We start from the raw sequence: 14,639 nt of genomic DNA, 5'->3' as shown, positions 1-14,639 counted from the left end.
TTGGCGTCACCCTTGCGCCAAGCGTTTCTGCATGTGTGACGAGCGTTTCTGCGTGCCTTGTTGATTCATCTCTATAATTTTGTTGGATACTCTTCCAAGCTCATTTTTAGCTCCTGCAAATGATATATAATTTGCGATCTATGCTGCCAAGGGACAGACCATTTAAATTGTTCTTTGTTTAAACTTGTACAAAGTTGCGCCCATTCATTTGCCCCTTTCACATTTGGTTTATACTGCCATAGCTCAAACATGGGACAGGTGGCCTTTAAGGCGTCCTCAGTCACACGGGAGATGAACACAACATAACACTTTCCCTCCCTTCAACTCATAACAATGATTAAGGGTCCCATGAACTTCAGCCAAGATGGTAGCGACTGGATTCTCACAGCGCTCTTCGTATCCCACGAATGCATTCATAGCGGCATAGTCGACGAGGTTCTTGACATTTAGGAGAAAGCGTGACACCATAGAGGAGAAGAGCTAATACATTCGTAAACATTTCCCAATTTTCCTCTTAAGCCAAATGATGTAGGTATTCCTATAAGTATCTTTGAGGAAGGCCCCTCACTTTGCCCTTGATTGAACTCGCTTTCCAACTTCATTAGGTGTATTTTCCTGATCCTCGCTCACTGCAAGACAAGGATATACTGCTCAAAGTAGTTGTATGGAGTTTTTTTTTTTCCAAATTTAAGACTTGCTCGAATTCTTCCACTGGTGGCACTAGTTGGAAATCTTGGAAAGTGAAGCACCTCAATGGTGGTTCATAAGACTGGGCTAAAAGAGTAATGGCCGGTGTTTGAACTTCCACCTCTAACAGGCTCAACAAATTCCCATACTCCTTCCTGAATGCATCCTTTTGGGTTGTCTCCATTTTCTTCAGCAGTTCTCTCAGGCCATCCATATTACCCTCCCTTACCTCAATGGCTAACCTTTCCTTTAAACTGTCTGAACTTGAACCCCCCTTGACTTCAGATCTCATGTTAATTTCCATTTTATCTCAAAGGCTTAGTCACAAATTTATAATTTTCTGACTAGAACCAGTGACAAGACCATAAAAATGCATGAGAAAAAGAAAGAAAATAAAGAAAGAAAGAAAAGTATCAAAAGACATAGTGATATGTACAAGGTGTTGGATTTTATTAAGCAAAAATGAGGGTTATAAGACTGCACACATCTCCCTTTGTGCCCTAATAAAGGTTCAGCGCTTCAGATTGAAGGTCAAGTATATGGAATCTCACAAGGATGGTTACCTGAACCTAAAGATCAACGGTCACTAGAGCTATGGCCCACTTCATAGCATTTCCACAACAGTCGAGTAATCAACTAGGTGCGGAAACACATATGAAGAGAACAGACTCTAGCTGGAGTTCTCACGATAGCCAAACAGGAAGTACATCCCAGAGTGACACCGCTACACAACTCCTCTAATTCTAAGCTACGCTCAGACCCGGGTATAGGGCCCCACTCATGATATGCCGAAAGTGCGTGTGTGAAGGGAGAATCCAATGCATACCCAAACCCTCACCTGCAAAACAACCAGAAAAATTCCCAGGCAGATATAAACATGGTTTCTACCCTAGGGTTCAATATTCAACAGTTATTGCAGTTATTCCAAATATCAAGCATAAAATAGAAAAAAGGGAAAGAAAAACACAAAGCAAAACCACATCGAATTCGCGCATCTAATTAAATGGCTCGACTCTCTAGCAGTCCCCAGTGAAGTCGCCATCTGTCGCAACCGGAATCGCGACGGGACGACGATCCAAAAAAGAAACGGGTTTTAAAAAGAGATTTGGAGTCGCCACCATAGTTTATTATGGAAAACTATGGAAAAACCTCAAAACGATAAAGCACGGTCCACGAAAACCAAAGATTGGGTTCGGGAGTCGGTTACGCGTGGGGAAGGTGTTAGCACCCCACAACGCCTGCCCTAAGGCAGTACCTTTAACTAAATGCACGAATATGATGTGGTTTTTCAAAATGTTTAATTATCCCCTAAAATAAAATTCTAAATAAACAAAACATATTTTTTTTAGTTTTTTGGGCCCGACAAGGATTGACCTTGCTCCTACGTATTCTCATTCAAAATGAGAAATCAGGGTTACGTAGTTCTAGCTAAAAGATTGTTTGTTGTTTGGAAAAGCATATGTTTTTAATTTTTGGAGATTTTTATGTTTTTAATATTTTCGAGAAAGTAATGAGTACTAGGCTGACGCGAACGGTCGCACGAGTACTCATACCTTTAAAATGATATTTAAATATTTTTAATTATTTTTGAAAAGAGAGATAACGATATTAAGCACTAGGCCGATGCGAACGATCACACGAGCACTCATACCGTTATCTACTTATTTAGGAAGACTTAAAAGTATTGAGTGCTAGGCTGATGCGGATGATCGCACGAGCACTCATACCATTATTTAATTTTTTAGATTGAAGATATTAAGTACTAGGCTGATGCGGACGATCGCACGAGTACTTATATCATTATTTAATTATTTAGATAAGACCTGAGAGTATTGAGTGCTAGGCTGATGCGGACGATCGCACGAGCACTCATACCCTCGTTTAATAATACGTAAATAAGAGAGAAAGGTATTGAACACTAGGACGATGCGAGCGATCACACGAGTGTTCAACCTTTAAAACATATTTTTGTAATTTTTATTTAAGAAAAAGAAAAGGTTTTTAGCACAAGGACGACGCGAGCGGTCACACGTGTGCTTAAACCTTTTCAAAATATTTTTATTTGATTTTTAACTTTTGTAAAAGAAAAGGAAAAGATTTTCAGCACAAGGCCTACGCGAGCGGTCGCACGTGTGCTTAAACCTTTTCAAAATATTTTTATTTGATTTTTAACTTTTTGTAAAAGAAAAGGAAAAGATTTTCAGCACAAGGCCTACGCGAGCGGTCGCACGTGTGCTTAAACCTTTTCAAAATATTTTTATTTGATTTTTAACTTTTGTAAAAGAAAAGGAAAAGATTTTCAGCACAAGGCCTACGCGAGCGGTCGCACGTGTGCTTAAACCTTTTCAAAATACTTTTATTTGATAAAAATAAAAGACAAGATCTAGGAGTGGGGTTATCATACAAGGGGTTACATACAGTAAAAACTAATAACCAAACAAATACTAATAAAAACAAAAGCATAAAAATGAAGCAAGAGAAACAGCCCAACAAAACTAGGGGTGTAGAGATCAAAAACCAGAGGTGCGGAGTAAAGTTGAGGTCCTCTGGTTTGGGTCAAAGTCCTTTTTCTCCAACTTTGAATCTGCCAAGGTGTAAAGATGAAAATGGAGGTGTATCCAGTGTCCAGGTCCAATTCTTTTTACTTGCAGAAACAGAATGGGTTTCAGCCCATATGGCAGGGGGGTGCGAATGGAGTTGCGCGTGTGGCAGGGAGTAAAAGGAAGCAACCCACACCAGGCCCAAGGCCTCTTAACCCTAATCAGAAACCCATTAGGGGTTCCTCCAACTTCATCTCATTTGTGAGAGCAGCACCAAGACCCAGGGTCTTCTCCTCTGAAAGACAGAAAACAGAGACGCTCATCTCTGCCACCCACGGCCATGACTCAGCCTCCACACAAACCGGCCACCGCTAGCCGCGGTTCGCGGTGTCGTCAACGACGACACCCGCCACTGGAACCATCGCCGGCCACAACACCAGGTTCCACTTCTTCTTCTCTTCGCGCATGAGAGAAAAACGCTCCCATTCATCGCCGACCAACGCTTCCACCGAAACCAGCCACTGCGCCACCACCTCTTCCAGTCTTGGCGTCGGCGACAACCCCAAACGCCACCGGAACGTCTCCAACCGCGGCGCCATTGCCTCTCTCTCGTCCCTCTTCGAAAACGACGACCCAGGGAGGGGTTCGCCTTCGTCGCGCATGCACATGGGTCGCCTCCTTCGATCAGACCACCGCGAACCTCCTTCGTGGCGTCGCCAGTAATCACGCGCACCGCCAGAACCCGTGTCGGCCCAAGTTCCGCTCCGCCAACTCCTTCTCTTCTCCGCCTCTTCGCGTGCGAGAGAGAGACTCTCGCCCCTCGATGCCACCCTCAGTGAGGTCAACCACCGCAGGCCGTCGCGGCATCATTCCTTCTTCCCCTCCTTTTTATCAATTATTGATTGGTTCAGTATTGTTTGATATTTTGTCTACTGGATTGGGAACAATTATTGTGTGTTGTGCGCATATGGGTCCATTCTGCTCTGTGTATTGATTGAGTGCTTGGATTGATTCTCTTTTCTTTGCAGGAAAAAGGTATTTGGGGGATTTTGGTATTAGAAGTCAAGGCTGATGATGATAATGGGATTGGAGGTGATAAGGGGTTCTTTCGGTGTTGACAGAGTATGGGGAAGGGTAGAGAGGAGTTTGAAATTAGGCCATGGTTGGGGAATTTCCAGCAGCCGTGAGTGATGATAAATGAAGGAGAAAAAAGATCAAAAAAATGATCCGTGAGGTAATAAGGATGATGTGATGGATATGGGCTGTGAGTGTGAGTATGGAGGATGGGTGTTTGGCCATAGGTGAATGATGATGGTCATGGGGTGAGGGAATGAGGATGAAGGTTGGGGTGGTTACGGGTGTGTGTAGAGCAGAGAGGTGGTTACGGGTGTGTGTATAGCAGAGGGGTGGTTACGGGTGTGTGTGAATGATGGTGGTGTTAGAAAACGTGATGGAGTGAAAGGGAAAATGTGGTTAGGGTCGTTACGGGTCCCAGGAGCAGAGGAGTGGTGGAGAGCCAAAAAGGGATCTCTCTTGCTTCTTTTTTTTCTTTTAAAATACTGAAAATCAAATGAAATAATAAAAAAAAACACGAAATAAAATAATAATAAAAAAAATACGAAATAAAATAATAATAAAAACAGAATTAAAATCATAAAAAAACATAAAATAAAATAAAATACAATAAAAAAGAAAGACCCATATTATTTAGTTAACCGGACGAAATTGGGTGTTGACACCAAGCATTCGTTCTAAATAGCGCTCGGTCTTATACCAAGCATTCGTTCTAAATAGCGCCCAGTCTTATACCAAGCGTTCGTTCTAAATAGCGCTCGGTCTTATACCAAGCGTTCGTCATAATTGGTGCTTGGTCTCATATCAAGCGCTCGTATTATTGAATAATCACTTGGATAAATTAGCGTTCGTTCAATTGCTAAATATTCATTTTCTTACGTTCGTCAATTACTGGCATCGGTTTCCATATGCACAATTCTACAAAAAATAATTCTAAGTATTCTTGACCCTCCTTTTTACATTATATCTGGTCCAAGTCTTTATCACGAAAATTTTCTAAGTACCAGTATACTTCCAATTGAGTCAGTTCATTTCACTAACCAAACAGAAAATTACGTTCGTTATATATATTCCCTGTTTATCCAGTATCTTATCTGGACGTTCGTCCTAATTCTTCAGAGGACTGAACGTTCGTCATTTTATGCACTTCAATCTAAAGATGTAAATGATAATGATGATAACTTAAAGTGTGAATACTATATGGATCGATATTATGATATTGGATTTTGGACGAGCGTTCCAGGGAGGAACGTCTCATATATATTAAATATTGGATTGGTAAAGTATGACTGTGGATAAGTTAAGACTCGCTGTCCATCCTGATGTTCCGTGATACTCATCTTCATGTAGAAGAGGGTAGTCATGTGTGGGAACGGCAGGAGGTCCTTAGTCCATAAGTTAACATGGGCGACATAAGAACGGACTAACCTCGAGTGGCAGCTGTTTGGTGTATCCCAGTTACTACATCACTCGGGTGCAAGGACGCTTGTAACTACACAGATTCATACAGTCCGGACGGTTGGTCTAGTATATATATATATATATATATATATATATATTTCTATGTTATCTTTCGTTAAGTTACATGCTGTATATGTGGATTGTAATGTTGGATGAATATGTTGATTGTATGAATTAAATTATATAAACTTACCCTTTCGTTTTTCCTTGTGTTGTCAAACTGTCTATGTACGTTCGTCCTGTCTTGCAATGATCATCCGTGTGGATGTGAGCAGAAGGCGAGGCCACTCTGGAGGACGTCATTGAAGAAGAAAATCTTGTCGAGGTGGAAGTCAAGGCCGAGCCCTAGAGCGCTTGTTTAGATTAGGGTTGTAAATGTTAGTTTCAGTTTTGACGTTCGGTTAAATATTTTGTAAAACCGTTCGTTCCAGTTTATCCCTGTTTCTGTTTAGCGCTTGTTATTTTGTATCCAAGCTGTTCGGCTTTTGAACCTTGATCCATTATTGTAAAGACTGCACTGTTTTACTGTTTTAATGTAATTAATTCTGATTATGGTAATTACTGTAATTTGGGATGTTACAAAAATTAATAATTTGTATAATTTTTATCATTATATAATTAATTATTAAACATATTTAAATTTAAAGAAGTATTTATTAAAAAGATAAAGTGATAAAATAATTATTTTAGTTTAAAATAACAATTGCTTAAAAGATAAAATTAATATATATAATTCTTACACACGCTCTTGAGCAATTGCTGGTCATAACAAGTACATAGGAAATCTCTTAGAAGAAATGTACAAGTTTTAAAGTTGTTCTGGTTCAAGAAAAAACTAATATTCAAATGTAACAACTCTGACCATTACTAAATATTAGTTAAGTAATACTAAAATTCAAATACCTCACTGTTCCATCAAAAGAAAATTCAAAATCTGATTTTTATTTTTAAACACAGTTTTATTTTTTAAATTCCTTTATACGAAAGTATTTTTAATGAATTAAAATTAATTTATGTACAATTTAAGATATATATATATATATATATATATATATATATAAAAGTTTGAAAAATTACATAATTTTTATAAATAAATTTATATATAAAAAAATTAATATGCAAATTTTTATTTTTAATCATAGAAGTTCCTTGGAAGATATAATGCAAACATGTTCTTATCTTCATAACTATAATAGGTGACTTTTCACACGTTTTATTCCTACAAGTCCAAGCGTAGCTTAGAAGAATACAAATTCCCCAAAATTCTCTACATTTATTTTAGCACCACCACTGCCCATCCCAGCTCCTCCCATTCCAACGGTAGCCGGAGAGCGCATTTCTGCGGTGCTGTCAACCAATTCTTCTCCTTCTGTCACTTTCAACTGGGAACTATTTTCCTTATAGTACTTCTCCTCTCAATCTCCTTTTTTTTTTGGTAAAACCCATGTTTCTTAACTCTCAATGTTATTTTTTATATATGATTTTGAGTTTGGCACCTTATTTCGCCAGTTTGTGCTTTCATTCGGACAAAAGGTTGCATTTTTACCAAAATGGTTAGTGCTTGTGTTGAGTTTCTAATTGTGCTCTTCGACCATATGTTGCTGCGTTTGCTTTGTGTTGGTTATTGGTTGCTCCTTTCCTGTAGCATTTTATTCATTTTTTATTCTGGAAATTGGTTGGTCTTGCTTGGTTTGGTTCACTGTTGTGCAATGATTTTTTTTTTCTGCTTGAAACTCAGAACTTTTGACTGGTTTTATATTCCCAACTGCACTGTACTTGAGCTCAAGTAAACTACTCTGGTTATCAGTAATTTGGAGTGAAGCTGTGTTTGCATGCCTTTTTTTCTTCCTCCGATTGAGTTGAATTGAGCCTAACTTTGCATATGTTGTGCTTGGTTGTTGACGAGTGTTACATAGCATGTGTCTTGCCTTAGTACAAGAGGTTGGCTGTGTTGCCTAATCAATTGTTAGCATACAACTTTTTTGAGATTTTATGACAACAGATGATGTAGACAAGATAAAAAAAAATGTGATATAGCACTTGCTAAGGAAAAGATTACGATCTTGCCATATCTGATTTAGTCATTTGTTGGAGAAGACCAATAAATGCCCCAATGATGAAATGTTTAGTTGATAGAGCCATGGGTGATAATCTAATGAATAAAAGAAGAGAAAAAAAAAACAAGGAATACTATAAAGAGAAACCGTTAATAACGATAGGGATCTAATTAGATTTTCAAAGAACACAATGTTGTTGTTTTATCCATATCATTAGTGTGGGAAAAAGATTTTGTTAATATTATTATTGGAATTGTGTTAAGTTCATCCTAATGTACTTTTAGCTTAACTTAGCTAGCATTTCAAGTTCTATTGTTTCCCAATGATAACAGACATTTGCTTCATGTGCACAAGAGTGAAATACTTCATGGTGGGAAAATGCATTATAAATTATTTAATTATCTGTGTTTTGTAAAACCCAATGGTCCATTTGATCAACACTACAATTTGCAATCTTTTAGAGTGGCAATCTTATGCATTGATTCTCATTTTCATTGAATTTCTTTCATCTTTTCATTGGCTATTTAGACTCTATTTGTAATGTTCTAATGGTTCCATACTGATTAATTTTACTCTCTAATAACACTTCTTTCCCTGCCTTTGCCGCAATTTGATTTTTCCTCTTCTAAAATTGTTTTTCTAAATTTACATGTAATTGCATCATTAGGTCATGTAGAGTCCAATAACACATGATTAGGTCTTCACACAATCAGTTCGCTAATACAGTTCTCTAGTGTTAAAGGCTTGTCAGTTTGTTATTATGTTAGGTCTTAGAGTTTCCTCAAATCTGATGTTATCCTATATAATTTAATTGCCGGAGCTGTTAAATTGTTGTCCATTCAAATTTACATACGTTAAAGATTTCAAATACTAATAATTTCAAATTAGTTACAATAAATGGCCAGGCCAATTAGTTAGTCAGTTAATTAAAGAGGATGGAAAGACATAGATTTAACTTAAACAGTGTAGATAGAATAGAAGGGGGTTGCATTCTTTTTTGTATCAACTGGTAACTTAGTATTAGATCTGTCATAGAAAGGGGATACCTTGGATGAGAGACCTTTCTCCTTGGCTTGTTCATTTTCAAATGAGAAATTAAGTTTTTTTATTTATTTTTTTCTTTTTTCCAGTGTCTGGTCTCCTAATGTAATACAACTGAACAATTTTTCTGTTAATAGTGCAGGTATTATGGAGATATCTTTATTGAAGGTCCTATCTGATGCAATATCCTCATTTTTGCATTTATCATTTTCTGAAAAGATGAAGTTAGTACCTGTATCAAAATGTTACCAAAAGGCAGAGAAGATGCTTAAGCTGTTGAAGCCTATTGTTGATACTAATGTTTTTTCAGATATAGCTTCTAATGAAGTACATAGGAAACTATTTGAGGAACTTGGTCTGGCAGTTGATGAGTTGACAGAGCTTATTCTGAACTGGCATCCGTTATCTAGCAAATTTTACTTTGTAAGTTTCGTTATGTCTCTATATTATAATCAAGGGTTTCCCCTCCATTATTCTTTATGCCGTTTCACTCAGTGCCTAGACAAAGCTCTGCTTTGTACTAGATGTTCACCCAAGTTCTAGTTTTTATTGAGTCTAACTACATATCATTATCCTTGTACGAGATGTGCTGAGGTTAGAAGTATATTTATTTAACATGGGATTTCCATCTGGTATAGAAGTATATTATGTACAAGTTTTTTTTTTTTTCAGGCCTGCATATCACAGATGTTATTTGGGTTAACTATTGTATATTAACATGCTTTCCTCTTTTCTAATCTCTAGGTTAATCAAGTTGATGCCATAATATCAACAATTCAGGCATTGGGTCTAAGCATTTTACAACAGCTGGAGGTTTCACAGCAAGTTCTCCCTGATAATTTGGGAAATGAAATATCATCAGCCATTAAAAAAGCTATTATGGAACAACAGGAAGGTTTAGTATCAAGTTTAGAGGTCCTGGAAAACATTGCTGACAACCTGGGTCTAAGGTCTAATCAAGAGGTCCTGATTGAGGCTGTAGCCCTTGACAAGCTGAAGGAGAAGGCTGAACAAATTGAAAACACTTCAGAAGTTGAATATGTTGATAAAATGATCTCAATTGTAAATCGAATGCATGAGCATATTGTTATGCTTAAGCAAGCTCAGAGTTCTATCCCAGTGTCAGTACCTGCTGATTTTTGCTGTCCTCTGTCTTTGGAATTGATGACGGATCCGGTCATTGTGGCATCTGGTCAAACATATGAGCGGGCTTTCATCAAGAACTGGATTGACGTAGGTCTTACTGTCTGTCCAAAGACACGCCAGACTCTTGTCCACACCAATCTAATACCTAACTACACTGTAAAAGCATTAATTGCTAACTGGTGTGAAACACATGATGTAAAGCTTCCTGATCCCATTAAGTCCAAAAGCTTAAATCAACCATCTCCCTTTCATGTGTCTATGGAGTCTGGTTTGACCAAGGATTTGCCTGGTATAACTAGTGGTGAACCCCACCAAGAACAAACATCAACATTGCATCCCTCTTCTATTCCAGGTGGTTCTTTGAATGGCACGGTTCATGAGCCATATGTGGATCTTGAAAGAATATCACACACAGGTTCAGATGATGGATCTGCCAGCTCAAATGAAGGGAGTGTCGATTCATTTGGTGAATCATTAACATCACCATCCAGAAATGCCTTGAGCTCAGAACAATCTCGTAATGATGTTAGAACTACTTCTGATGTCAACAATACTCTGCTGTCAACCAGTTCAGTCCACAATCGCGATGCTTCTTCTGGGGAATTGAATTCAGGGCAAGATGCTGTTCGCTTGCCAACTCGGCATAGAGAATCTGAGTTTTCTTCCCAATTAGCAGTGCCAAGGTCTCAAAGCCAAACTATATGGCAACGATCATCTGAGTGGCTTGTTCCTAGGGTAGTGTCTACTATTGAAACAAGAGCTGATCTTTCTGCTGCTGAAACCCAGGTTCTGAAATTAGTGGAGCAGTTAAAGATTGATTCTCTTGATGCTAAGAGAGAGGCAACATCAGAACTTCGCCTTCTTGCTAAGCACAATATGGATAACCGAATTGTGATTTCAAATTGTGGAGCCATTAGCTTATTAGTTGATTTACTGCAATCAACTGATTCTATGATCCAGGAAAATTCTGTTACAGCTCTCCTTAACTTATCAATCAATGATAACAACAAGGCTGCTATTGCAAATGCTGGTGCAATTGAACCTTTGATTCATGTCCTCAAGACAGGGAGTGCAGAAGCCAAGGAAAATTCAGCTGCCACTCTTTTCAGCCTCTCAGTAACTGAGGAAAACAAAATCAGGATAGGGAGGTCTGGGGCTATTGGACCACTTGTTGATTTGTTGGGAAACGGAACCCCAAGGGGGAAGAAAGATGCTGCCACTGCCTTGTTTAATTTGTCCATATTTCACGAAAACAAGGACCGGATTGTGCAAGCAGGTGCTGTGAAACACCTTGTAGAGTTAATGGACCCAGCAGCTGGAATGGTGGACAAGGCTGTGGCTGTTTTAGCAAATCTTGCTACAATACCAGAAGGGAAAGCAGCCATTGGTGATCAAGGTGGGATTCCTGTTTTGGTTGAGGTTATTGAGTTGGGCTCTGTGAGAGGAAAGGAGAATGCTGCAGCGGCTCTTCTACATCTATGCTCAGACAACCACAGATATTTAAACAGTGTGCTCCAAGAAGGAGCTGTGCCACCTTTAGTAGCATTATCACAATCAGGCACCCCAAGGGCCAAAGAAAAGGTATGGCTTCTTTATCTTTTCATAATGGAAAAAGGTTCTTTGACATCATTTGGCAACCTTTATACGGATAAAATGGTCTTCACAAAAGTTAACTTTTGTATTTCTAAAGAAAAAGACCGAGTGAAGGATAGTGTCAAAGGATTTTAAAAAAATTCTAGTATTAAAGTGTTAGGTTTATCAAGGGAGAGGGTTTACCAGGGAGACCCAACAACAATGAGACTTGAACCTAACCATATAAGAAAATGATACCACTCTCAATCCAAAACCTTAAGACAATGGATTAATGGGTTTTCACCCTTATATGGCGTTCAAATTTTTCATTTCTAATCGATGTGAGATTTAGACTCATACTTGGATTCCCAACATAAAATATCATTGTTCTTTCAAAATTTAATTATCTTATTTTATTTCATTTGATACTAATGGAGATGATGGATTTCTTTTACTTTTTAGGCCCTTGCGCTCCTTAATCAATTTAGAAGCCAAAGACATGGTAGTGGTGGGAGAGGTTGATCTCAATTTTGCAACCAGGTAGGCCATCCAAAGTTTTTGAACCAGTTGGCAGAATATGTAGGATTATACGCTCCATTGTGCACATAATATTTTTTTCTTCCACATGCTTGTAAAGGCGTGAGGGGGCTAATATGTATGTATGAGGAGGATTGATTGTGTCTCTCATGTGGCACACCTCTCTTTGATGCAAGTGTAACTTTTGTATTTGGCTTGTTTGCCGATGTCCTAACTATCTCTTTTTCAATGAGATGTCTTCTGCCTTTGATGAAAGCACTTAGCAGGCGTTTTAAGAAAAAATAATTGATACTGGTGTGGTTGGTTGTTTTTTGTTACCAGATTCATATTCTTTGTCTATTACATTCTCTTGAATATTGTTTTTTTTTGGAGTGCATAAACTAATTAGAAGTGACAAAAAGGATTAGTTTGGTGACTGCCAAACCAACCTATTATAAATGGGTTGTTGCTTCTTGCACTCCCACAATACTGAAAAAGACTCAAACACCCTTAACCATTGCATCAGACATACCACTATTGTATGTGTTTTGGAAAGATCTTTCCGAAATGAAATTTATGTATTAGTATTCTGGAAAACTCATTTTGGAAAGCATTTTATAAATTCTGGAATTTTTTTCAAAAATGTTATTCTGGAAAATTTATTTCAAACATTATTTGTTTCGGAAATTATGTTCTGAAAATTGTTTCAGAAATGTTTTGAAAATTAAAAAAAGCTTGTTCGGAAAGCTTCCAAAATATGTAATGGGATGTTACTTTTCCAAAAGAAATAAAGTCATTTTGAAAGTTTGAGGGGGTGCGAGAAGAAATTGTGGGGAGTACAGGAAGTAAAATCCTTACAAATGACAGATTAAGTTACATGAGATCATAAGACAAGTTGATCTGTCAACCCAGTTTTGACATTTCATTTTCTATTTGAAAACTTAATATCCAACTTGTATATTTTCTATGCTTGTTATCACCACTATTTTTTTATCCTTCTGAAAAGAATCACCACTACTTTATTAAGAAATAAAATAGAAAGAGAAGTTGTAAAATAAGCATCAACAGTTAAAGCGATATATAAGTTGCATTCTTATGCTAAACTGATTATATTGCTTGCAATACGCAGTTGAGAATCTCATAATTTTATTCTTCAGCAGTAATAAATTGAAGCTTTTGGCTGGGGTTTGAGTGCATTTTTAAGGAGGAAGATATACTTTACTTTATATGGATTATTTTACTTACTTTTACCATACTCAATAATCTTATACTCAATAATTTTATTCTCAATAATCTTATTTAAATTAAGGTTAAACATAATTTAAATATTCATTTTTTTTATCTTTTATGTTTTTAAAGACAAAACTGTAATAAAATTTCAAACTTTAAAATAAATAATATTTCGAAAATATGATTATTAATTCAAAACGATGTCGAACTTGTCATCCCTAACATTACTAATAGTAAACCTTTTTATTAATAAAATAAAAATTTGAAAATAGAAATAGAAAGAACTTTAAAAGCAGACTTTTATTTCGGTTTTAGAGTTTATCGCAAATTATTCTATAATATTTATCCAAGTTACTTAGAATCAACAGACATTGGGTTTGATAAGAGACATCAAACTAAACTAATATTGAATAACATTTATTTAGCTTTATGAAATTAGGGTATCTATAAAAATTAATCTTCCTTTTTAAAGTGAGCGATGATAAAGTAAGCAATTTCATATAAAAAAAATTAAGATTTAAAGTTTTAACATGTTCATGATTTGTTATGTATGTTTATACATAATATCAGTCATTTATTTTCCTATCAACTAATAAAATTATTTACTTTATCCCTCTTTTATGTCACATATTCTTATGTCATTGAATGTCAAATCTTTTTAGCTAGGGTTTGATGGATTAGAATTAATTAGATTGTAATGTCGTTGACTAGTACTCTTAATCCAACCTTTTTGTTTATAGTTTGCCAGCAACCTTTATTAACTATTTGAATGAAGTAGTTAGTTATGACTATGAAATTGGAAAATATAGTTTTGGACCATGCTTCCTTCAAATATATTGGGACCATAACCATAGATATAATTTAGTATGCTGGACCACAGGCCTCATCAATCTTATGGAATAAAATAAGAAAAACATTTTTTCTATTATATGAATTTATTAAATTTTTTTTAAATATCTTTTTAACTTTTAAAACAAAAATCAAAACATATTTTCTTCTCTCTTCCACTTAAGCTAATACAAAATTTTAATTATGGGATTATTAATCTGAGAGTTTGAGAGAAATTAGAATAGCGAGTTATTTTAAAAAACTTCATTTCTAATCACAAATGAAATGCTGTAATTAAATATATCTTAACTACTAATCCATATCAGTTTGGTGAAACCTAACCATAACATAATGATTTTTGTCATTCGAGAAAACTCTTTGCATTCCTCTGTTCTTATACTTTTGTTTAGTCGAACAACTTTATTGAATTTAAAATTCTCTTCAATCTTCAATAGCTTTAATTCAGTAAACTAATACACACCAAAAG

General features: G+C 36.5%; 1 protein-coding gene across 2 annotated transcripts; it reads left to right on the top strand.

The window, feature by feature from the left end:
* Nucleotides 1–7,059: 7,059 nt before the first annotated feature.
* On the top strand, nt 7,060–12,441 carry LOC124834692 (U-box domain-containing protein 4-like). Of its 2 annotated transcripts, none has more exons than XM_047309449.2 (4): nt 7,060–7,165; nt 8,998–9,283; nt 9,605–11,587; nt 12,041–12,441. In XM_047309449.2, the coding sequence occupies exons 2-4, from the start codon at nt 9,008–9,010 to the stop codon at nt 12,098–12,100; spliced, it is 2,319 nt and encodes a 772-aa protein (XP_047165405.2). In that variant the 5' UTR covers nt 7,060–7,165; nt 8,998–9,007; the 3' UTR covers nt 12,101–12,441. The 2 variants fall into 2 exon arrangements, with proteins under 2 accessions (XP_047165405.2, XP_087948352.1); XM_088092226.1 differs by having other exon boundaries at nt 7,065–7,197.
* The last annotated feature ends 2,198 nt before the right edge of the window (nt 12,442–14,639 follow it).

Source organism: Vigna umbellata, chromosome 1, assembly GCF_029865625.1.
Source record: "Vigna umbellata cultivar VRB3 chromosome 1, Vumbellata_1.0, whole genome shotgun sequence".
In the NCBI taxonomy this organism is placed as follows: Eukaryota; Viridiplantae; Streptophyta; class Magnoliopsida; order Fabales; family Fabaceae; genus Vigna; species Vigna umbellata.
This window is presented reverse-complemented; position numbering and strand designations above follow the sequence as displayed.

Bases quoted from the DNA above. Each gene is read 5' to 3' on its own strand.
- LOC124834692 (XM_047309449.2), top strand. From the start codon at position 9,008: ATGGAGATATCTTTATTGAAGGTCCTATCTGATGCAATATCCTCATTT. The intron at 9,284-9,604 runs GTAAGTTTCGTT...TCTAATCTCTAG, and splicing joins TATCTAGCAAATTTTACTTT to GTTAATCAAGTTGATGCCAT. The intron at 11,588-12,040 runs GTATGGCTTCTT...TTTACTTTTTAG, and splicing joins CCCCAAGGGCCAAAGAAAAG to GCCCTTGCGCTCCTTAATCA.